We start from the raw sequence: 26,554 nt of genomic DNA, 5'->3' as shown, positions 1-26,554 counted from the left end.
TTTTAATGAGAGATAAATAGAATCTCAAACAAGAGTGCACACATTGAAAATCTCAAACAAGATCTCTAGAGTGCACACATTGAAATTTCTTTCCTGCTTTACTCATTTTTTTGTTCACATTTGTGCAAGGTCCTTACTGAGAATGTCAATCATGTTAAAATCCAGCTGGTCATAAAATATAAAACAAAAATCATTGTCAGTTCTATTTCACTAATATAAAGACTCAAAGTTACATTTGAAAAAAGAATCAAATATTCAACCCAATCTTATGAAAATATATATCTATTAAAGGGGTATTAGCTACGAGATATAGAAAAAAACTAAAGTATGATTTTTTTTGTTCAATCATTAATGAAATGGAATAGTGATATAATAATTCGCTTTAAGCAGCCAGTTTGGTTCAGTTGTGCAAAATAAGCAAAGAAACATCGTTAAATTTATTCACTTGCAAGTAAATAATTCGACCTCATTAAATCCGTATTCATGTGAACTTCAATTGAACCCCTTAGCTAGAGATGGGTTACATATGAACTAGCATGTACAGCTATTAAAAAGAAAAGAATGTCAACATTGGAAGTGAAACAAGGGTTAACCATTTGGTTGACTGATTCGATCTACAAAAGCTGACTGTTATACAGGTAAATACGATCATTAACATATTTTTTAAACCTATAATATGAAATCAAACAGACCTAGAAAAATTCAACTCCACGAGTTCGCTATCTATTTATATCTCTGTTTATGTTGATATCGGGTTATATGATCATGGGCAGTCTTCGGAGGTCACTTCGATGGTAAATTAGATGGCGTCTAGACAAAAATACACACGAAATGCTGATACATTAATCGAGTTCGTGCATCGTAAATTGTTTATTTTAGACTTTTTATTATTTGGATATACGTTTTAGGATGTTATAAATCAAACATGAGAATTTGAGTCAAACCGGTGAACATGAATTTGACAGCTAATGCCCCTATAAAGATATCAGTTAAAATGGGCAAGACATTTATCTACAGATGATATATTCGAAACAGAAATTTTTCTCCTATTGTATATATATCGTAAATGTTGGCCATACGTCTTTTAAAATTTTTTTAGCTGGTGTGTCAACAGACTTGGATAGGAAAACAGACACTGGACCCTAAGTGATGACATATCTCACAAGGCCTTTCAGACCTGCTGAGATACAATATATATTTGGTAGCATGATAAGAATCTTTCCTGTAAAGACTGGATAGATAATTGTATTTTCGGTGGAACATATGGTTATTATGTGTCAATTCAATAAGTTTTATTAAATACAACATATATATCTTGAAATTAGACAGAACCCCAACATCACAACAAAACCAAATAAACATTTTGTGTCACATCTTTCCTGCATCTAAAGACTGGATAGTTAACTGTATTTTCGGTGGAACATATTGTTATTACGTGTCAATTTAATTAGTTCTATTAAGTACAACATGTCTTACAATTAGACAGTACCCCAACAACATCAAAACAAAACCAAACAAAAAATATAGGTGTTTGTCATGTAAGCCAAAATATATAAAGGAATACATACACAATAGAAAATATGAACCAACATAGCAATAAAAATAAAATGGTAGTCCATATTTGTTTACAGTATATAAAGTTTGCCATACAATCAGTAACCAACATGATAGCAATACACATATAAAATGCTTCGCTGGGGCGCAGCTTGATACGACCGCAGAGGTCGAACCCTGAACAGTTGGGGCAAGTATGGACACAAAATTCAAGCTTGATACAGCTATGACTTTGGATTGTCATTAAATATTTGACACAGCATAGGTTTCTGACACAGGATGAATGTGGTGTAAGAACTGGAAAAAATTTAATTTACCTTTTATGGTGGAATATCCATAAACTAAATTGTTTGTTAATTTCAATATATCAAAGAATATGTAGAATTCAATGTTTGATGTAATGTAATAAAGTTGAAATTTGGACCGTTTTTGTTCAATGTGGACCAATTTGGTAACATGTATAAATAATCAAAAATCTAAATACATGGGAGCCCATTTAAATACATCATAAAGGTATTAAAATAGAAAGTGACATCATAGTCATGGCTAAAAATAAACAAAAATCCTTAATCAGCAACATTTAAAGTAATATCTAAAAATAAAATTCCTTTGTAACCATAAAAGCCCATTTAAATACATCATAAAGATATTAAAATAGAAAATGACATCATAGTCATGGCTAAACATAGCTAAAAACCCTTAATCAGCATCATTTAACAGTAATATCTAAAAATGGAAATTACATCATAAAGGTATTAAAATAGAAAATGACATCATAGTCATGGCTAAAAATAAACAAAATCCTTAATCAGCATCAGCAACATTTTATAGTAATATCTAAAAATAAAATTCCTTTGCAACCATAAAAGCCCATTTAAATACATCATAACAGATATTAAAATAGAAAATGACATCATAGTCATGGCTAAACATAGCAAAAACCTTAATCAGCATCATTTAACAGTAATATCTAAAAATAAAAATTTCTTTGCAACCATAAAAGTAAAATAGAAAATGACATCATAATCATAGCTAAAAATAAACAAAAATTTTTTTATTGGCAAATTTTAAATGGAGTTTATTATACTAAAACAATAAATTTGCAACCATAAACATGATAAAACCCCATTTAAACACATCATAAAAGTATTAAATAATTCAACTACATCATAAGGCTATAAAAATAGAAAATGACTTCATAGTCAAGGCTAAAGGTAAACAAAAAACCTTCATCAGCAAAATTTTATATTGGCAAATTTCCAATGAAGTTTATTACACTAAAATTGTTGGCAAATTTCCAATGCATTTATTAACAATAAAGTTATTGGCAAATTTCCAATTTACATAATTTAAAAGCAGTGTAGATGAGATATTTAAATGAGTTTGAATTACCAACCTTACACTGCTTTTAAATAATGTTCTTTACTCAATTATTTGTCTATTAAAATGGAAACCCTTGTTTTTTAACCTTTTTTCCCCTTATTCCTTAAACATTAGAGCCATAACCCCCCCCCTCCCCCCCCTCAAAGCCAATTATTACTTTCCAATGTAACCTAAATTTCCAATATACATAATTTTAAATTTCAATTCCTCATGATATATAACCGTATCATTATTATTTTCTTTCATATATAAATCTGAAACAACCATCTTTACATGGAAAATTTTAAAGAAAAAAAAAGGAAAAAAAAAAATCCTACCTCCCACACATTTTTTCAACCCCCTTTTGATTCATCATCCCCCACCTCAATCACAACCTTCAATTTGTGGTATGGTACATTGCAATACAATTTTACAGAGATCCATACACTTGAACACAAGTTTTTGTTGCAAACTAAAAAAATCCTTATTTTTGACCAATATTTGGCCCCTTATTCATAAATGTTTGAGCAATTAACCCCAAAACTCAATTCCTACTTTCTCTTCGTGATAAAAAATAACTAACTTAAAATGTAAATTTTAAACAAAAAAAAAAGGAAAAAAAAAATTACCCCTTTTTTGACCCCCGCCCCCTTATGATTCATCACCCCCACCCCCCTTTCCCCCCAAACCAAGCTCAATAACAGCCTTGCCTTTGTGGTATGGTACCTTGTAATACAATTTTAGAGAGATCCATACACTTGAACACAAGTTATTGTCTAGAAACTAAAAAATGCTTATTTTAAACCCCTTTTTAGGCCCCTTATTACTAAACGTTTTGGGCAATTACCACAACACTCAATTCCAGCTTTCCCTTTGTGAAATGGAACCTTGTAGTAAAATTTCAGAAAGATCCATACACTTACACACAAGTTATTGTCATGAAACTAGAAAATGCTTGTTTTTTGCCCCCTTTTGGCCCCTTATTCCTAAAATTTTGAGGCAATTAACCCCAAAATCAATCCCAGCATTGACCCTTTGTGATATGGAATCTTGTGGTACAATGTCAAAGAGATCCATATGCTAACACACAAGTCATGTCTGGAAGTTACAAAAATGCTTATTTTCGGCCCCTTTTTGGCCCCTAATTCCTTAACTGTTGGTACCATAACCCCCAAAATCAATCCCCACCTTCCTATTGTGGTATTGAACCTTATGGTAAAATTTCATAGAGATCCATTCACTTAAACTAAAGTTAGAGTGCGAAAACCATTGTGTATTCGGACGACGACGCCGGACGACGACGCCGACGCCGCCAACGTCATACCAATATACGACCTCAAAATTTTTTTGTGGTCGTATAAAAATGGAAGTCTATATATGTATACAGTATATAAAAGGTATATATAGATTCTACCACTGCATCGAGTGTGATACGATATTTATCCACTCGAGACAGTTAAATTTTCAAATTTAAAACGCGAGGCTCGCCGAGCGTTTTAAATATTTAAAATTTAACTGTCGAGAGTGGATAAATATCGTATTACACGAAATTTTGTGGTGGAATCCATTTCTCTAATGATTTTCAAACAATACACAGGCAAATTTATTCCCTCTTTTCGAATGATCTGCAAAAAGATGTGTTCTTTCTATGTGACGTCATCAGGCATGGTCGCCTTTTTTCATGCCGTCACAATAGGAAATTCAGAGGAAAGCAAGAAAATTCGATGTCATAATCGGATTTTAACCAATGAAGAACTGAGATCAAATGAACCACACATTGATTTTTTTTTTTTTATACAACGGGTGCAGAAAGGGATAAATTGACGAAGAATTAGAGAAATCATATATATACAATCAGTAAAATATTGAACATTTAAATTGAAAATCAAATAAGACAAACACTGACCTGACTCATCACATTACAATGAAGTAAATGAAAAACAACTAAGTGATGATAGAATTACAATGTCTACAGTTTTATTCATTGGCATCAACAAAATGCTTTTACTGCATCTAAATCTAAAATGTTTCTTTTATTCCTGGTCATAAAATTAAGAAATATTCATGTAATGTGAAGAAGGAAGAGAAAGTAAGGGAATGAATAGCAGTAGATATCAAACATATTAAACAAACACAATCAACAAGAAAATAACAAAAGAAGGTTTTTCGTCTTGTCTGCTGCATGCTTTTACATGTATTACAAACCACTGACTAAAGGCGTACAATGGAAGGCAACTCTCATTGTACCTAATTGATAACGCCTTGTACTAGATTTGCCCCATTGTTACTTCATCCGGGTTTTAGTTAGCATGTGGTTTAAGCAAGAGAGCATGTTCCAGCCACATTTTATTATGTATTTGATTTTGCAAACACTATTAATTGTCAATTAACAAGAGTTTAGAAGGAAACATTTCAACATCCCTTGCATGTTTTTTCACATGTCATAAAGAACCACTGACTAAAGAACAAGAGTTAAGAAAAAACTTTGTCCTCCTTCTTTGTGTGATTGGTTAATATCATTACTATAGAAGTATGTCCATTATCTGTAGAAATCTGTAAAAACAAGGAATTATTTGGATCTGGAATAATTTTGAATTCTGGAAAATTGATGAGTAATTTATGATGAAAACCAACCCAACTAAATAGGGTTAGCCATGCGTGCATGGCTAAGGGGGGTTAGCTAGTTCATACTGAAATGATAGTGAAATTAAAATTAACATTAGCCATGCGCGCATGGCTAACCCTATTTAGTTGGGTTAGTTTTCATCATACATTTCTAATCAATTTTCCAGAATTCATAATTATTCCAGATTCAAATAATTCCTTGTTTAAAGGGGATTTCCCATCAAGTCTACATATCTGTGTATCTGCACCTTTATCTAATAATAAACGTACAATATCCTCATGTCCTATTTCACTCGCATAAAATAATGGTGTTGTTCCATCTTCTTTTGTCATGTTGATGTTAGCATTGTGATTCAGAAGACAACGGACTACATCTATGCTATACCCTTAAAACAGTCAATGTGTAATGGAGAAGAACCAGCTACTACATCAAAGGCATACTCTACTGAATTCTTTCTGATATAGGCTGCTCCATGGGATGGAGTATTAATTACAAGGTTATTAAATAATTCTTGTTTTACTTGATCTAATGTGTACTTTGGATGGTTAGTAAATGTATCTGTTAAATCTTGTTTACTATGGATACATATATTACAGTCAGCATTGTTCTCTAACAGTAACTTTGTTATATCTACGCTTCCATTCTGTACACTGTAATATATGGCATTATTACCAAACATTGTTTTGGTATTAATGTTTGGTTTATGTTTAACTAATAATTGGACTATACTGGTGTGGTTATTAATACAAGACCTGATCACCATTATTGTCACATAGATCAACATTAGGATTCCTCTCTAACAGTAACTTTACTATATCAGTATGTCCATTCTGACTTGCGATGTACAGAGGACTACAGTCATTATTGTTACATAGATCAACATTAGGATTCCTCTCTAACAGTAACTTTCCTATATCAGTATGTCCATTCTGACTTGCCCGGTAGAGAGGACTACAGCCATAATTGTCACATAGATCAACATTAGGATCCTTCTCTAACAGTAACTTTACTATATCAGTATTTCCGTTATTACTTGCCTTGCACAGAGGACTAATGACATTCTTGTTACATAGATCAACATTAGGATTCCTCTCTAACAGTAACTTTCCTATATCAGTATGTCCATTCTGACTTGCCATGTACAGAGGACTAATGACATTCTTGTTACATAGATCAACATTAGGATTCCTCTCTAACAGTAACTTTACTATATCAGTATGTCCATTCTGACTTGCCATGTACAGAGGACTACAGTCTTCATTGTTACATAGATCAACATTAGAATTCCTCTCTAACAGTAACTTTACTATATCAGTATTTCCCTTATAACTTGCCTGTAACAGAGGACTACAGTCTTCATTGTTACATAGATCAACATTAGGATTCCTCTCTAACAGTAACTTTACTACATCAGTATGTCCTTCCTGACTTGCCATGTTCAGAGGACTACAGCCATCCTTGTTACATAGATCAACATTAGGATTCCTCTCTAACAGTAACTTTACTACATCAGTATGTCCTTCCTGACTTGCCATGTTCAGAGGACTACAGCCATCCTTGTCACATAGATCAACATTAGGATTCCTCTCTAACAGTAACTTTACTATATCAGTATGTCCATTCTGACTTGCCATGTACAGAGGACTACAGCCATCCTTGTTACATAGATTAACATTAGGATTCCTCTCTAACAGTAACTTTACTACATCAGTATGTCCATTCTGACTTGCCATGTGCAGAGGACTACAGCCATCCTTGTCACATAGATCAACATTAGGATTCCTCTCTAACAGTAACTTTACTATATCAGTATGTCCATTCTGACTTGCCATGTACAGAGGACTACAGCCATCCTTGTCACATAGATCAACATTAGGATTCCTCTCTAACAGTAACTTTACTACATCAGTATGTCCTTCCTGACTTGCCATGTTCAGTCCAGTAACTCCATCATCTCTACACTGATCCACATCCGCATCATTATGTAACATCCACTGTACCATATCAGTATAACCATCATAACAAGTCCATATCAGTGGAGTATTTCCTGATCCACAGTCCTCCTTTGGTCTCACTGTATCCTTGGTGTTGGCTAATGTTACTTGTTGTAGTTTATGTAGTTGTTGTAAGTACTGTAATAACTTTTGTCTGAATGATGAGTCCTTAATATTATTATTACTGAATACATCTGACACATTTCCTACAGACCAGTCTTTTATAAACCTTTTTAAATATGATTCTAAATAATCATCTGGTATTTCAATAATGAAGTCTATGTAACTGGCCATGTCATCTGGTGACTTCTGCCAGATGAAACGTTCATGTACTAAACCACTATCACCATGGTCTATTAAACATTCAATCATTTTCTGACCAAAATAATGAGCAAGAAAGTCAAATACTTTATCATGTATAGTTCTATAAATACCATTCTGTTTACAGATAAATGTACCGTCTAGGGTGTCAAGGGCATGTTGCAGTTTTACCTTGGATATTCCTCTGTCCAATCCACAAGCATTATATGTGTCTTTTATGATCTGTTTTTGCCTCTTTGTAACTTTATCCAAGAACCATTTTTCGTCAAGGTGATTATTAAAGAGAACACATAAAGCAAGACTACATATTTTATATTTCTCTTCATCACCATGCTTACTTAACCTGTCTAGCTCATTTTTATAGACAGCAAAAGGATTTTTGAAAAATTCTTTTACATCTACATCTTTTTTTTCATGATATAAACTACACAATAGTGGAAAAAAATCACAGTTTTGTGATAAATCATGAATATCTTTCATGCTTGTGCCAATATAGGCCTTTGCTATATTTGTTTTCTCCACATATGTAAGACATAACTTATCTGATATTAAGTTACATTCACAAGATTTAAAAGGTGATAATATACCAAACTTTTCATCTTTATAGACTTGTAACCTACACGATACAATTATCTTACAACATTTGTCTGCAATAATTGTGTTTATCACAGGTAGCAGTTGTTTCCAGTTATCAATCTGTTGTTGGTTGGCACTGAAATTTCCACAAATATCATCTACAATGAAGACTGTCTGTTTACCAGGCTGATAATAATCTCTTATGTCTGTTGGTGAGTACACTGGTATTATATTGTATCCTTCCTTCTTTAACAGAAGTGCTGTGTGTCTTGCAATAAATGATTTTCCAACTCCCGATGGGGCAGTTAATGTCAAGCAACTGTTGTCCTGTAAACATTCCATGACGTAATCACTGGCTCTGGTAGACACGAACATCTTATCTTTCTCCTCCCAGTCTTTTATTTGTCTTTGTATCTGATCTGAAAAATATAAAGTGAAGCTAATTTAAAATTAAAAAAAATGACTATTTACTTGAATTATGCACTATCATTTGCAACAAACATAATAGTGGATTAAGTATTTGGTGTATGTTACCTCACATTTTGTGATCTCAGGCCTTTCAATATCTGACTTCACCATGTTAACAGTATATGTTGAACTCATTGTTGAAGACTGGATGGTGACCTGTAACTGATTAAGTGCTTGTCCTTCAGTGGATAGTTGGCTCATTTGCCAACATAACACATCTGCTTGTTTTCGTAAAACATAAATTGAAAATATCCCTGAAAATATATAATTATTAGCAAGACAACAACAGATTGCCTTGGTTAACCACCAAACATTTCAATAAAAATATAAGTAATTGTAAAATCATTTAATATAACATAAAATACATGGTTTTGGGGTTTCATTAATTAATTGCCTGACCAGTCAAGGTCAAAGGTCATGGTATGCACATTGTCTTGGTGGTGAAAACATACTAAATATGATAAACCAGACAAGAAAATATTCTCAAAAATCAGATAATTTGACCCTTATGTCAAAGGGTAAGGTCAAATAAAGGTCATGCCAATACATGACACCGTTATTAGGTTAAACAACTTCATACCAAGTTTCATAAGTCAATGTAAAAAAAAATAATTGTATTATTGGCCTACTGAAATCTGAGTGTGCATGCCTATTTGCATGAGTATGGTGAGGGTACATGTACCTGAACTCTGTATAGAAAACAAAACTATGACCTGTATATAGGAACAAGATTGTTAAGGCTGATTTTTTTTTTTACCTGCTTTACTTATCATGATTGAATTTATCCTGAAAGCCTTTAAGAAGAGGTTATATTACAAGTATCACATAAACGTAACATTATAAACAAGAAGTTCTCAAGAGCCTGAATCGCTCACCTGTATTTCAGAGGAGAAGATTTTTAAATGTTAGCAAACTTGATGAACAAATTGTGTAAAATTGTCTTTAAGGGGTAAATTGACAATTATGGTCATTTAACTTTTTTGTAGATCTTACTTTGCTGAACATTATTGCTGCTTACAGTTTATATATATCTATAATAATATTCAAAATAATAACAAAAAACTGCAAAATTTTGTTAAAACTACCAATTCCGTGGCAGCAACCCAACAATGGGTTGTTCGATTCGTCTGAAAATTTCAGAGCTGATAGAACTTGACCAATTGAACAATTTTATCCCTTGTCAGATTTGCTCTAAAAGCTTTAGTTTTTGAGATATAAGCCAAAAACTGCATTTGACCCCTACGTTCTATTTTTAGCCATGGCAGCCATGTTTGTCGATGGATCAAAACTTCGGATACAATTTATAAACTAGATACCATAAGGAACATTTAGTTAAAGTTTGAAGGTATTTGGCCCAGTAGTTTCAGAGGAGAAGATTTTTGAAATAGTTTACGATGACAGACGACGACAGGCGACAGACAGACGACGGACGACGACGGACGCCAAGTGATGGCATAAGCTCACATAGGGCTCTTCGGGCCCCGGAGAGCTAAAAATTCATGTAAATGAGGTCAAGGTCAGTACTTATCATGATTGAACTTATCCTAAAAGCCTTTAAGATGAGGGTTTACTACAAGTATCAAATAAACTTGCTACCAGGACAACTCTACTGGATGTGTTACAAAGTTACTGGACTAACTTCAAATGGAATCACTGCAGCACAGACGATGGAAACAGAGTCTTGTGCTGTGTTACAAGACTCAACACCAGTTGATTGCCATTGATCCAGCCAAATATTACACATCAGGTGACAGTAGGACAGGGGCAACCACAAATTTTGATAAATTAGAGTGAAGAAGGATGTCTACTATCACTCATTCTTCCAAAGAACAACTAGAGAGTGGAATAAACTTCCCGAATCTGTAGTGGAGTCCGGATCACTAGAGGACTTCAGGGCCAGAGTGAATACCATCTCCTAGACCCAGCCACATCTGAAAAACACAGCAAAATAACCAGTGTATATAGTTGTAATTAAGCTTATTATTTTATTGTAAATACCATCCAGTTTTCCCTGGACTTTTACTTTTGACCAGAGGAGTGGCCTCCTGTCTTTTTGAGATGCGCCCGAGTCAATTACACTCAACTATAGAGTTTGAATCGTAACCGGGCAGAAGAAGAAACTCAACATTATCAATAATCCATGTAACTGAGGTCAAGGTCAGTCAGATAAATCCTGCAAGACAAATATGCACAACTTCTATTTCATACACAAATGTAGTTGACCTTCTGCTTATCATAAGCAACTGAGACACAGACCTAACCATTATAATTTCCATTGACAAATGAACTCAGTTTATTAGTATTGTGAGGCTAGTGATACAGTAGTTGGACTACTTAGACCACTAAGCCAACACAGCTCCTCAGTACAAGGATCACATATACCAATTAGTGTCATCTTATTTCTATCAGTATAAGAGAACAATTCATGTGACAAGTATGAAGAAATTTTTATTTATTACACAATTTGTTTTACGTGACTAATGGGGTGTCGGACCAATGGAACTTTTGAATACTGGAAGACCCTGCATTATAATAAATTTCTTGAACTTAACTAGGAAATTTGGTTCATGTAAATTTATCATACATCACTTATACAGTCTATCCAAAGTACCTGCATGCGCTGATTACAATTGTTTCACTGATTCACAAAAAAAAACAACACAGAAAGACAAGTGGAGCATGATTCCCATCCTAGGACAGGTCAAATTCTATAAAATATGGATTGCATAACCCTGAACTATGACAACAGAATTTAACATTGATAAAGTTGTGTATTGTATTGTCCATGTTATATCATCCTTGTGTCCTACAATTGCTTAAAGCAAAGCAATTATCAGCTTATGTCAAATTAGTCTACAGATGAAAGCTTATAAACTGACCAAAGATTAATCATACATAGCTGCAAAGCATGCCCAGAGATTGCAGGGGTGCAGTCATTTTTGTTGTCGAGTTTAAAAAAAAATAAAAATATACATGAACTAATAATATACCTGTAATATTTTTTGGAATTACTTTTTTCTGTTCAGTTTCTATTTTCTTTATTTTCTCTTTAAGATTTGAATGTTCTTCTTTTTCTGAAACTTAATAAAATTTTGATCATATGGTCTATTACATGAGGGAAATTGCATTTATAAAATTAATTATAAGAAATCCTCATGCCAGACACATGTTTAGTAACTAAAGACTCACCAGAAACAATTAATAATGGGGAATGTATCCATGGGACACAGATGATGCCCCCGCTTGCATATAAAGTTATAAAGGGACATAACTCAAGAACAATAAAAGTGACGCTACCAAAATTCATACTTGATTTGAGTTTTGTGGTAATAAGCATTGTTTATAAGTTTCATAACATTTGGTTGAGGCAAACTAAAGTTAGAGAACAGAAATGAAAAATTCAGCATTTTTTCCATTTGTAAAGGGGCATAACTCTAGAGGTTGCATTTCTGTAAATATTGACAATGCAATTTCCCATAGGAACTCCTTTTACGGCTAAAACCGTACCACTTTTACTATGAAGTTTTGAAAAAAATCATATCCTAGAATGGAAAGTTCATATGCACTACTACTTTTTTTAAAGATCAAAATATAGGGCTGTGCGGCATATTTTCAACCTTTATATGCCCCGAACTTCTAAGAGTTTAAACTAACACTAAATTTCTTAACTACCCCTACCTGAACAGTAGGATTACCACAGTTTGCAATATAAACAATATGCATATGTTTATTTACTGGTAACATTATCAAGTTATGTCTCTATGAGATGAAACATAGAGATCATAACTGGGAACCAGTATGTAAACAAAATTAATTATCTATGAATATTCTATATCTCCCCAAAAGAGGCGTGGTTTGAGAAACAGCTGTATTTACAAAGTGCAACCTATACAGACATTTATTCAAATAGAAAATTCTCTAAAATCACTTTTTCTCAAATTAATACTTATTTATCAGAATTATAGCCTCAAAGAAATCACTGCATATACTCTAAGTTTTCTTTTACTGTACATTTTATACCCCCTCCCCTGTTTCAGTTTTTTAAAGAATTTGAAAACAATACTTTAATTATTGCCAGCTTACCCTATTTGCATGTTTTCTGACATGAAATGCCTAGAACCTGTTTAAAACTGTTCTGATAACAAATTGAAAGCATTTCAGAATACTGTAAATGTAATGTTTAGCAGTCAATCATTCCAACATTCAAGATTATATAAAGTATCCAATCCTGCCTCTGTCTCCAGTCCACATCTTACTGTATGCCTATTTGTCAATGAAAGTTCACAATTTCTGCCTCAAATGCATGGTCAGTTTAAAATTTTTGTCACAACAGTATCATCTCTAACCGTATATCTGACATAATTTAACTAACATATGAACTAGAAGTGTTAAAACAAAGCCATATTTGCAATAGTTATATGTATGCAGATACCAGTCTGATGTACAAATTCACTTAAAATTTTATAGAAATGACTGCTAACATCTGATTTTTGTATAACTTCCAAGCACAGTGATTGTTTTCTATATAAAGACCTTTGAAACTATAAAATCATAGCATTTACAAGTTATATTATTTGTTTTATGACCCAGGGGGTAGGCAATTTTCTCTGTTTTTGCCCCTGGGGCCTCAAATTTCCTAAATTATTCTGCTGTTTCTAGCAATATGGAATATTTAGTACATATTTAGGATAGGACACACTATTAATTGTAAGTTTTGTTGAGATATTTTTGTATTTCTAGCTTGTATTTTTTATGTCGCGGTGACAAAAAAGCAGATTTAGGTGTTACGGCTTACTTTTGGGTTATCGACAGGACAAAAACACCCCACCTGAATAATATTCAGGAAGGATCTATGAGCTTCAATGACTGCGAAGAGTAAATAAAAGCACTTCTAAACAATTTAACTCACAAATATGCATATATTATGAATTTATTTTGCATTTAGGGCTTTTAGTAAACTATGCATACTGTAAACTGTGAATTTATGCTGAGTCATCATAGTTAACGCCCAGGATTTTCTCAATCTTCATGAAACATTTATAAAACTTCATATTTGAGTTGATTTCATTAAAATCTGTGAGATAAACCAAATTTGGTTAAATTCTGCATGTTCTCTTTTTTCACCAAATATAGGTTGCATTTCTGTAAATATTTACAATGCAATTTCCCATAGGAACTCCTTTTACGGCTAAAACTGTACCACTTTTACTATGAAGTTTTGAAAAAAATCATATCCTAGAATGGAAAGTTCATATGCACTACTACTTTTTTTAAAGGTCAAAATATAGGGCTGTGCGGCATATTTTCAACCTTTATATGCCCCGAACTTCTAAGAGTTTAAACTAACACTAAATTTCTTAACTACCCCTACCTTAACTGTAGGATTACCACAGTTTGCAATATAAACAATATGCATATGTATATTTACTGGTAACATTCCAAAATTATGTCTCTATGAGATGAAACATAGAGATCATAACTGGGAACCAGTATGTAAACAAAATTAATGATCTATGAATATTCTATATCTCCCAAAAAGAGGCATGGTTTGAGAAACAGCTGTATTTACAAAGTGCAACCTATAACGGTAAAAGTGGCGACACCAAAATCAAATTTGATCTGTGTTTTGGGTAATTATCATTGTGTACAACATTCATAACATTTGGTAAAGGTAAACTAAAGTAAGAGAAAGCAAACGAAAAATTCAGCAATTTTTCCATTTTAAAGGGGCTTATTAACTTTAGAAAGTGACGCCACTAAAATTAAAACTTGATCTGTGTTTTGTGGTAATAATCATTGTGTATAAGTTTCATTTGGTTGAGGCAAACTTAAGTTAAGGAACGGAAATGATAAAAAATCAGCAATTTTTCCATTTGTAAAGGGGCATAACTCTGAAATGGTAAAAGTGACTCCACCAAAATTCAAACTTGATCTGTGTTTTGTGGTAATTAGCATTGTGTATAAGTTTCATAACATTTGGTTGAAGCAAACTTTAGAGAACGGAAACGAAAAATTCAGCAATTTTTCCATTTGTTAAGGGGTATAACTCTTGAACGGTAAAAGTGACACCACCAAAATTCAAACTTGATCTGTGTTTTGTGATAATAAGCATTGTGTATAAGTTTCATAACATTTAGTTGAGGCAAACTGAAGTTAGAGAATGGAAACCAATTTCGGGACATACGTACGTCTGTACAGACAGACAAGGGTAAAACTTAATGCCCGCTCCACTAGCGGGGGCATAAAAATCGATGAGAAGGCCATATCAATGATGAAGAGCAGCGAAAAACAGAATTTTTTACATATTGTTCCAAATCTGACATGGGCTATCTCTGCCTGAGGTTAGGAAACCCTTGTTTTAATGATTATATTATTCTATAAACAATAAATTTACAGAAAATGAGTTAATGGTATGTTAGAATAGGGCATTAATTGGTGTTAAATGAGGTAGCATTACAGTTAGGGTAGGAAATTAAAATTTACCCTCATAATTTTTAATCATACATTTTGTGCGTTCCAAGCTTTTTTCTGGAATTAACATCAGGAAAGGTCAAACCCAAACATTTGAAAGCAAGGGACATATAAACAGGTAGAAACGTTAGCATCTATACGACTGAAAGGCTTTGGGACTGCTTTCATATTCATGCAACTGATGTGATGACGTCTGTGTTTTCTGGGAAACTCTGTGGGATTGACACAACATCCAAGAAACCATGTTTTAACTTGAGGTAGTTTTTATCTGCCCTGCTACTGTATTGTATGCCCTTTAGGGAAATAACTCTTATAAGGAGTGGTCTGACAGTTTGAATCAGAATGGATGGAAGATCATGTCATTCTAAACATTTCTGTCCTGTCAGATTTTCAATATCTTTACCCACTAGTTTTTGGTGCGGCTCATGTTGCTCAGTCTTTAGTTTTCTATGATGTGTTTTGTGTACTATTGTTTGTCTGTTGGTCTTTTTCTTTTTAACCATGGCGTTGTCAGTTTATTTTCGACCTATGAGTTTGAATGTCCCTTTGGTATCTTTTGCCTTTCTTCAGCTGTTTATAATATTAAAGCCCATATTTGCATTTTTTACTTGATGTTCTATTTTTAAATCAGCCTTGACAGCAATGTTGATTAGCAAGTGAGCTCATCAATTTAAACTACATACTGTGGATTCATTTATTTTCGTGGGTATCAATTTTTGTGGATAGAGAAAAAAAGACGTTTCGTGGTATACGTAAATTCGTGGATCGCTGATTACCAAAAAAAAATAAATTCAGATTCGTAATTCGGTGATTTCTTTTTGATTTAGGAGATCATATAACCTCCTTAGTTTGATCAATAATAAAACAAACAAAAAAGAAGGAATTCATTGAAAAAGTTTTTAATTGTCAAAATCCTTGCTTGGTCATTCTAGGTTAAAGTGTTCATTGAAAATTTCTATTACAATAATGGACAGAGACAACTAATTATTTGTTTGTTTTACAATTTATAAATTCTTGTCGGAATTTTATAAGGCATTCAAAACTCTATGATTGAAAGCTCATTTCCCTAATCACGATATAATAAACAGTCATATAAGTAAAAGGTGTGAAAATAAATGTTCCTGTCATAAACAATATAACCTACGGGCAATATCCCGGTACTTAATCCTATTGATTTTTAATCACCAGTAAACCACACTATGACACGGTAATTAACAACTTGCAGTTATTTTCCATGAACAGTTTTAATCAATTTTAAAAAGTAAATTATCACTGATATTCGATATATTTATTATTGATTTAATCAAAATACTTGTATCTTCTTTCATTAAAAACGCGTGTTATGTTAACGTTACAATGTTTATCGCTAGTCAACACTATACTAGAACTGCATAACATAACCGGAAATAAACATCCAACTCCATACACATTTCTCGGGATTATTCTTCGTTGAATTCTTAAATTCGTGGTTCGCTGTGACCCACGAAACCAACGAAAATTGGTATACCACGAATAAAAATGAATCCACAGTACCTTAAAGATGATTTTGGCCAAGTTTTATTCAAATTGGCCTGTGGTTTCAGAGAAGATTTTTGTAAAAGTGAGCAGATGACCTACATCTATGCCAGAAGTGATGATATATGCTCACTAGGCCATTTTGGCCAGTTGAGCTATAAAGGCCTAAGCAGAACATTTAATACTGATCATCAAGCAATAAAAAATGATCTCAAAGTCAGTAGATCCCTAACAGACATAGATTAATATCTTGCAACAATAAACAATTTACCAATTACTAATTTGATTCTGTTATTACACACTTTTAACACAAGTTGTTTCCATTTGCCAATTGTAGACTGGTTCTATTCAGGACAAATTAGGTTTTTAAGTTTAAATTGATATATTAGCTTTTAACCATTTTTTTTTTTTAAAACAAATTGATATTTATTTGTGAGGCTATGTCAAGTAACTTTCTGGTTCTCAGACTACGCTGATATACATAATGTTGGTGAGAAACTCACTGATGGAGAAATCACTTACTAATTTATCCTCTTCAAACCTTTTTTCAATTGTGCCGGAAATTTAAGTTTGAAACTATTGCATTTAAGGATGTACACCTCTGAGGAGCCAAAAATTTCTAGAATTAAAATTTTTTCTTAACCTGATTTTTGGGTTTATATGACTGTAAAAAAATAATTGAAGAAAAAAACATATGGTGGTGCACTTCTTTTTTTGTTACGGCCATTTGAAAGTACCCAATTTTGATGATTTTCTCATTTTTCATCAATTTTTACCCATTTTTTGGCTATTATCATGAAATAAATTGCTTCGCCAAGCGCAGCTGGATACGACCGCAGAGGTCCAACCCTGAACAGTTGGGGCAAAACTGGACACAATATTCGCGCTTGATACAGGTCTGAATTTGGATTGTAATTAAATATTTGGCACATAATAGGTTTCTGACACAGAATAACTGTATTCAAAGAACTTAGAATTGGTTATATGATTTGAATTTATATTCAACTTATTGCTTTTGTGCAATACACTATGCTGTTGCAAATTGCCCCCCCCCCCAAAAAAAAAATCCCCTCCTTCCCCCCCCCCCCCCCCACAATTTTAGTTTTTCTTTCCCTCAAGATATGGTCATTATCTCAATTCAAATTTCCAATGGAGTTTGCAACCATAATTACCCATTTAAATACATCATAAAAGTCTCAAACATAATTTAAAAGCAGTGTAAGGGAGGTAATCCAAACTTAACATTGTACTTAAAAGTAATTGTCCATTAACAAGGAAACCCTTGTTTTTCCCCCTAATTCCTTAACAGTTTGAGCCATTACCCCCCCCCCCCCCCCCCCAAAGCCAATCCTAACCATCCCTATGTTGTATGGAAACTTGTGGTATAATTTCAGAGAGATCCATACACCATTCCACAAGTTATTGTCTGGAAACTAGAAAAATGCTTATTTGGGCCCCTTTTTGGCCCCTAATTCCTAAACTGTTAGGACCGTAACCCCCAAAATCAATCCAAACCTTCCTTTTGTGGTTATAAACCTTGTGTTAGATTTCTATTAACTTATACTAAAGTTATTGTCTGGAAACCAAATGTCTTCGGACAACAAAGACGACGACGACGGGATACAAATATACAACCGTAAAATTTTTTGCACTCGTATAAAAAATCAGTTTCACATTTAAACTTTTTTTCAGACTTTCACTAAAGATGAAGTGGACCAATCTGAATAAATTTAACTCAACAAAACAAGAGGTAGGTTTTAATATAAGAAAGTTTTATAAAATTTTGTTGCTTTTTCGTGTCAAATTTCCTATGCTGTCAATTTTGTAAAGGGATTTTTCTCTTTTTTTAGAACAAAAAGCATTGTATTTCAACTTCTTTGTTATAAATGATTGAAAAAATACATATCTAAGAAATTTGAAAAGAAAAAATTGATATGGGATGTACATGTTTCTGGTAAAATCATTTCTTATAGTCCTCACCAATTTTCTCAACATTTTGGCTAAAGAGACTGACTTGATTGGTTATAAAATTTGAAAATTTTATTACTAAAAAACTACTTATTGTAAATGCACAATTTTTTCACAGAGTTAAGTTTGATTATAATATTTATTAAATTCATTGATATTTTCCACTATATTTATCACATGTTTTTGAAATAATTCCAGAATGAGATTTCAACGAGACTGAAACGTCAGAAGAATACATCCTTAAGCATAAAATAATTTTACACAAAGGCTCTCTTCTCTATTTTCAAGTAAAAATGGAATACAAACTGGGTGAAATAACAGTAATTTGGCAGTACTGTAACAAAAAAATTCTTGTATATATTATTCATACTTATTTACAGGTTGTTACAAAGTGTATATATATATCTGTAAAAGCAACACATACATACTTAGAAATATTTTTTTTCTGTGGAATGTTTTTGAAGATTAGTAATTTGTCTTCTGCATATGGCAACTGTGTTGTATTAACTTTTATTTTGTGATTATTGTATCATCCCTCGAATGATTAAATACAGTCTGAAAATTTCAGGGCAGATAGATCTTGACCTGATGAACATCTCTACTCCATGTCAGATTTGCTCTAAATGCTTTAGTTTCAGAGATAAAGCCAACAAGAGTGCACATGCTGAAATGTCTCGCCTTCTTTACTAATCATTGATATTATGTTGATAGTCCTAAATATAAAGCTTTATTACAACTGTCATATAAACTTAACATTAACCAAGAAAACTAAACATTGACCAATGAACCATAAAAATGAGGTCAAGGTCAAATGACACCTGCCAGCTAGACATGTACACCTTACAATCATTCCATACACCAAATATAGTAGACCTATTGCATACAGTATAAGAAAAACAGACCAAAACACAAAAACATAACTATAACCACTGAATCATGAAAATGAGGTCAAGGACAAATGACACCTGCCAGACAGACATGTACACCTTACAATCATTCCATACACCAAATATAGTTCACCATTGGCTTATAGTATTAGAAAAACAGACCAAAACACAAAAACTTAACATTGACCAATGAACCGTGAAAATGAGGTCAAGGTCAGATGAAACCTGCCAGACTGACATGTATCCCTTATAATCATTCCATACACCACATATAGCTGACCTACTGCTTGTAGTATCTAATCACGTAACTTTAACCTTGATCACTGATCCATGAAATGAGGCTGAGGTCAGGTGAACCCTGTCTGATGGACATGTAGACGTTGCAAGGAACCCATATAACAAATATAGTTATCCTATTACTCATAATAAGTGAGAAATTTACATAACAAAAAAACTAAACTTTTTTTTCAAGCAGTCGCTGAACCATGAAAATAAGGTCAAGGACATTGGACATATGACAGATGGAAAGTTCGTAACATAAGGTATCTGCATACAAAGTATGAAGCATCCAGGTCTTCTACCTTCTGAAATATAAAGCTTTATACAAATAGTTTACGCCGCTGCCGCCAGATAGTAATACCTATGTCTCACTTTCTGCGACATTCGTCGCAGGCGAGACAAAAACTGCATTTTATCCCTATGTTCTATTTTTAGCCATGGTGGCCATATTGTATTTGATGTTTTTGAACTAGACCTCCAAGATTTATTTAATGTTTTAAACTAGACCAATAGTTTTATTATCAATCAATCAATCACCCAAGTTTTAATTGATGATTTAAACCAGGAGCTTCCTAAATTACATCTAATGTTTCAAGCATGGAAACCCCTTATTGTTTTTCTAAATAAGGTCTTTCAACTACGTTAGGAAAGACCTTATTGTTTTTCTAATGTTTTTTTTCCATTTTTATAGGGGCATAACTCTAGAAAGGTAAAAGTGACGCCACCAAAATTCAAACTTGATCTGTGTTTTGTGGTAATAAGCATTGTGTATAAGTTTCACAACATTTGGTTGAGGCAAACTAAAGTTAGAGAACGGAAACAAATTTTGGGACGTACGTACGTACCGACGGACAAGGGTAAACTTAATGCCCTCTCCTCTACAGCAGGGGCATAAAAAAGACCAAAACTCAAAAACGTAACTTTGACCACTGAACCAAGAAAATGAGGTCAAGGTCAGATGACACCTGCCAGTTGGACATGTACACTTTACAATCATTCCATACACCAAATATAGTAGACCTATTACTTATAGTATCTGATATATGGACTTGACCACGAAAACTTAACCTTGTTCACTGATCCATGAAATGAGGTTGAGGTCAATTGAAAACTGTCTGACGGGCATGGGGACCTTACAAGGTACGCAAATACTTAAAATAGTTATCCTATTACTCATAATAAGAAAGAAATTAACCTTACAAAAAATCTTAACTTTTTTTTCAAGTAGTCACTGAACCATGATGAAAATGAGGTCAAGGACAATGGACATATGACTGACGGAAACTTCGTAACATATGGCATCTATATACAAAGTATGAAGCATCCAGGTCTTCCACCTTCTAAAATATAAAGCTTTTAAGAAGTTAGCTAGCTAAGGAAAGGTTCAACAAAATTTAAAGAAATACTACTACAGCATGTTGATTTAAAAAATAACAGATTTTAAAACCATGGGGTCAATAGACAATTTTGTTCATGTTTGACTTATTTGTAGATCTTACTTTGCTGAACAATTGTGCTGTTTACAGTTTATCTCTATCTATTATAATATTCAAGATAATAACCAACTAGAGGCTCTCAAGAGCCTGTGTCGCTCACCTGTATTTACTGATGCTTTGGAAATCATGTAAAATAAGGTTAAAATCATATTTAATAGTATTAGATATTAGATATTATAATGCTATCTAAGATAATAACAAAAAACTGCAAAATTTTTGTAAAATTACTAACTCAGGGGCAGCAACCCAACAACGGGTTGTCGGATTCGTCTAAACAATTCAGGACAGATAAATCTAAATCTGATGAACATTTTTGCCACCTGTCAGATTTGCTCTAAAGGCTTTAGTTTCAGAGATATAAACCAAAAACTGCATTTTACCCCTATGTTCTATTTTTAACCAAGTCGGCCATGATGGTTGAAAGGCGGGGTCATCGGACAAATTTTTTAAACTAGATACCCTAATAATGATTATGGCCAAGTATGGTTAAATTTGTCTCAGTAGTTTCAGAGAAGAAGATTTTTGTAAAAGATTACAAAAATTTACGAAAAATTGTTAAAAATTGACTATAAAGGGCAATAACTCCTACAGGGGTCGAATGACAATTTTGGTCATGACAACTTATTTGTAGATCTTACTTTGCTGAACATTATTGCTCTTTACAGTTTATCTCTATCTATAATAATATTCAAGATAATAACCAAAAACTGCAAAATTTCCTTAAAATTACCAATTCAGGGGCAGCAACCCAACAACAGGTTGTCAGATTTGTCTGAAAATTACAGGGCAGATAGATCTTGACCTGATAATCAGTTTTACCCAGTCAGATTTACTCTAAATGCTTTGGTTTCAGAGATATAAGCCAAAATCTACATTTTACCCCTATGTTCTATTTTTAGCCATGGTCGCCATCTTGGTTGGTTGGCGGGGTCATTGGACACATTTTTTAAACTAGATAACCCTAATGATGATTGTGGCCAAGTTTGGTTAAATTTGGCCCAGTGGTTTCAGAGGAGAAGATTTTTGTAAAAAGCTAACGATGACGGACAACTACGGACGACGGACGCCAAGTGATGAGAAAAGCTCACTTGGCCCTTCGGGCCAGGTGAGCTAAAAACTGCAAAATTTCCTTAAAATTACCAATTCAGGGGCAGCAACCCAACAACGGGTTGTCTGATGCATCTGAAAATTTCAGGGCAGATAGAACTTGACCTGATGAACATTTTTTACTCCATGTCAGATTTGCTCTTAATGCTTTAGTTTCAGGGATATAAGCCAAAAACTGCATTTTACCCCTATGTTCTATTTTTAGCCATGGCGGCCATGATGGTTGATGGGCGGAGTCATCGGATACATTTTTTAAACTAGATATCCTAAGGATGATTTAGGCCAAGTTTGGTTTTATTTGGCCTTGTAGTTTCAGAGGAAAAGATTTTTGTAAAAGTTAACAGACGACGAAGATGACGACAGACACCAAGTGATGAGAAAAGCTCACTTGGCTCTTTTGGGCCAGGTGAGCTAAAAATACCAGTCAATACTTTTTTAAAAACAATTATTTTTATTGTCTGGGAATCAGAAATTCATTTAACATATGGCCTTAGGTTTTTTGGAAATGTATGTCCCTCCTGAGAAAAAAAAACTCTTACAAATAATTCTTGAATTACAGGGTCAATTAAAGAATTGCAAATGGACTATTGAATCAACTGAATACAGATTACTTATAACTTATAGTAAATGAAAAAGCTTAACTATAAGCATACAACCTTACGCTAATTTTTACGAAATTCAGTGAATGTATTACTTGTAGTAAGTGATTGAAGTAAGGAAACTTAAGGCTGTTTTGCGAAAATTGTCCAACAGACATGTTAATCATCATATAATTCTATAGAATAACTATAGTTTTTTATTCTAATATTCTTGTCATGGTTAGAAAATACACAAAATAACACCTTTACAAACTCAATATCAATTTTATATTCTATTTTTAGAAATTTACCTGTGATAAAATAAACGTCGTTCATACATTTGTGTGACGCACCGTTTATAACCTGGTGTACTGTCGTAAAATCATGGGAAGTAACCATTGTTATTCTGTGGTTTACATGTAGTAATGTACTGTTATATTTTTGTTTATGTATTTCTCTGTCCTGAGTATTCTTGCGTTTATTTGTTCTGTATTCCTGTCGCGTAAGGTTGTCATTTTAGCGGTATTTTTAACATTGCCATATAAGCTGGAGGTTTAGCTAGCCATAAAACCAGGTTCAACCCACCATTTTTTTCTTAAAATGTCCTGTACCAAGTCAGGAATATGACAGTTGTTATCAAATAGTCCATTTCTATGTATGGTGGCGTTAGTTTTTGTTGCAGTTCAGTGTTTCTGTTGTTCCGTTGTTTTCCTCTTATAGTAGATGTGTTTCCCTCCTTTTTGGTTTGTGACCCAGATTTGTTTTCACTTAATCGATTTATGACTGTTGCATAATGTTAGTAAGGAACTCATCGAGAGCAAATTTCCTTACCATGTGTTATTGATATATAAAGGAAGTGAGAGTAACTCACTGAGAGATAATTCACTTACTGATTAATGGATTTACTTCAGCAGGTTCAAGCTTTTTCCCATCTGTAATAAAAATTTAAAGGAGTGGGTTAACAAAGGGTACATTTGGCCCTAAGATTTTAATTGGTTTTTTTTTTTCTAAATTTAGGTCAAAATTCTACAAAATAATTTCCGTTTGGTACATCATATTATTGATAACATATTATAGTAATAACAACTCCTCAATTATGCAGAATTTGTGTTGTAACATCAGTTTCGGTCTCATTTCTCCATAATTTTTAACAGTGACTTTAACAGAAAATGTCCAGGGATTAAATATATTGATTGGTACCTTTTGCTTAAAGAACATTTTGGATTCTCGGTTGCAGCAAAGGTTTTTCTTAAGCTTTTAGCTTCAAAATGCACAAAATAACCGTATTTTGACTATATATTCAAAATGTGTTTTGTCGTTTGTTGATGTGGTTCATAAGTGTTTCTCTTTTCTCGTTTTTTAGACCATTGGTTTGCCTGTTTGAATGGTTTTACACTGGTAGTTTTTTGGGCCTTGTATAGCTTGCTGTTCGGTGTGAGCCAAGGCTCCGTGTTGAAGGCCGTAATTTGACCTATAAGGGTTTACTTTTACAAATTGTGACTTGGATTGAGAGTTGTCTCATTGGTACTCATACCACATCTTTTTATATCTATCTATTGACTTATGATACTCTTATGAATAAATTAGTTCTACCGAGCATTAAGGCTTTGAAATAGAACAATTTAAGAACCAAATTATGAAAATGTTTAATGATAACATTGAAATTCAAGGACATATTTGAACTGATTAAGTTAGTATAAAAAAAATTAAAAGCCATTATTCTTTTTATCAGCATTTCGTCTTAACAAAACGCTTATTCAGATAAAAATATTAACTCAAATGAGTTAGTAAAACTACTTTTACAAGATCAAAACATTGTGATAGTTGTTCGGTTGTATGAATGAAATCGTATGCATTTCATTGATAAATTGAAGTGAATGGACATAAACACACGCTATTGTTGCACTGATAAGTGAATGCATTAATATACCTAATATTGCATTAATATACCTAATATTTTCGATTATCAAGTCTTGTCCTTAATCTTAATAAAAGAACAGAGTTCAAATATCCCCCGTGTTGCACATATTTTATTTGTTTAAGGGCAATAATTAAAAAAAAAACCTCTTTTTTGGTTCTGTAATTTTTTTTTTTTAAATATCTTAAGAGAAATGTAAAGAAATGAATGCTTGCGAGCCAGTGCAATTCAATTTCTGATATAATTGATATTTCCAATGGGCATAACTCTTTTAAAAATATTCAATCAGCACTGATTTTTTTAGGACATGTCCTTTATAAACCTTTGAAATAAGTTTCATAAAAATCTGGCCAAATTGTACATGTACAAGCACTTATAATGCAATTCCCATAAATTTAACATTTCCAAGGGTCATAACTCTTTTTAAAATAACTAATTGGCACTGACTATCGATCTTCTCCGAGACATTACAGATATTATCAGGAAACTTAAGGCTGAATAGTGAAAATTATCCAACAGACATCTTAATCTTACAATATTTCTATAGAATAACTATAGTTGTTCTAATGCATAATGTTAGAAAGAAACTCACTGAGAGCTATTTCAATCTCTTACCTCTTACTTTATACTCTACAATCTTGTTTTCATTTGTATCTAAAAATTAAAGGTTGAAACTATTACATTTAAGCATGCACCTAATTTTACACCAATAGTATTTTATGTCTATATTCAAGACAAACATGGTATACAAACTGGATTAAATACTAATTGATACATTACATAATTCTATGGAATAACTATAGTACTTCAGTCACATCTTAATACATCAGGTTAAAATGACTTTCAAATTTAAGGATTTAATTAATAGGTATCCATCTGAATTAACATGATTAACTCCAAACTGACAATTTTAGCTTTTTTTATCCATTAATTAAATCCCTAAATTTGACAGAAATAAACCATACTACCAATCAACCTAGCATTCTGTAAGATCAATACATAATTGAGATAACTGTAGAGTTACATGAAAATAAAAGTTGATTTGAATTATAGAAATTTTTAAAGATGACTATCTGAATTTAGTCTGAACTGAAAATTTTTGATTTTTTTTACCTATTTAAAATCATTGTTAATTAAATCCTTTATTTTGACAGCAATAAACCAAACTATCAAATAAAGTTACTGAAATTTTTAAAGGTTACTATCTGAATTTAGTCTCAGTCAGGATTTTACTTCGTTAAAATTATCTCCCCATTATGCCACTGAATTTATATAATCTTAAAAATGGAAGCCATTGTAGTGATGACGCACTGTCAATTTACCCTTGAAAAACTGATGAATTTATCCACAAAGTATCATTACAATCCTTATAAAATTGAGAATGGAAATGGGGAATATGTCAAAGAGACAACAACCCGACCAAAGAGCAGACAA

The 26,554-nt window shown here is 32.8% G+C and overlaps 1 protein-coding gene across 1 annotated transcript; it reads right to left on the bottom strand.

Annotated features, from left to right (window-relative positions):
* Positions 1-4,868: 4,868 nt before the first annotated feature.
* On the bottom strand, positions 4,869-25,769 carry LOC127719202 (ankyrin-1-like). The gene is made up of 4 exons (XM_052225221.1): positions 25,736-25,769; positions 24,093-24,134; positions 11,892-11,975; positions 4,869-8,852 (listed from the first exon to the last, which is right to left on the bottom strand). The coding sequence occupies exon 4, from the start codon at positions 8,806-8,808 to the stop codon at positions 6,283-6,285; it is 2,526 nt and encodes an 841-aa protein (XP_052081181.1). The 5' UTR covers positions 8,809-8,852; positions 11,892-11,975; positions 24,093-24,134; positions 25,736-25,769; the 3' UTR covers positions 4,869-6,282.
* Positions 25,770-26,554: the final 785 nt, after the last annotated feature.

This window comes from Mytilus californianus, unplaced genomic scaffold (genome assembly GCF_021869535.1).
Source record: "Mytilus californianus isolate M0D057914Y unplaced genomic scaffold, xbMytCali1.0.p SCAF_101, whole genome shotgun sequence".
Classification (NCBI taxonomy): Eukaryota; Metazoa; Mollusca; class Bivalvia; order Mytilida; family Mytilidae; genus Mytilus; species Mytilus californianus.
The sequence above is the reverse complement of the archived record's forward strand: the minus strand, read 5'-3'. Positions and strand labels throughout refer to the sequence as shown.

Excerpts from the sequence above, each read along its gene's own strand:
- LOC127719202 (XM_052225221.1), bottom strand. The coding sequence starts at position 8,808 with ATGTTCGTGTCTACCAGAGCCAGTGATTACGTCATGGAATGTTTACAG.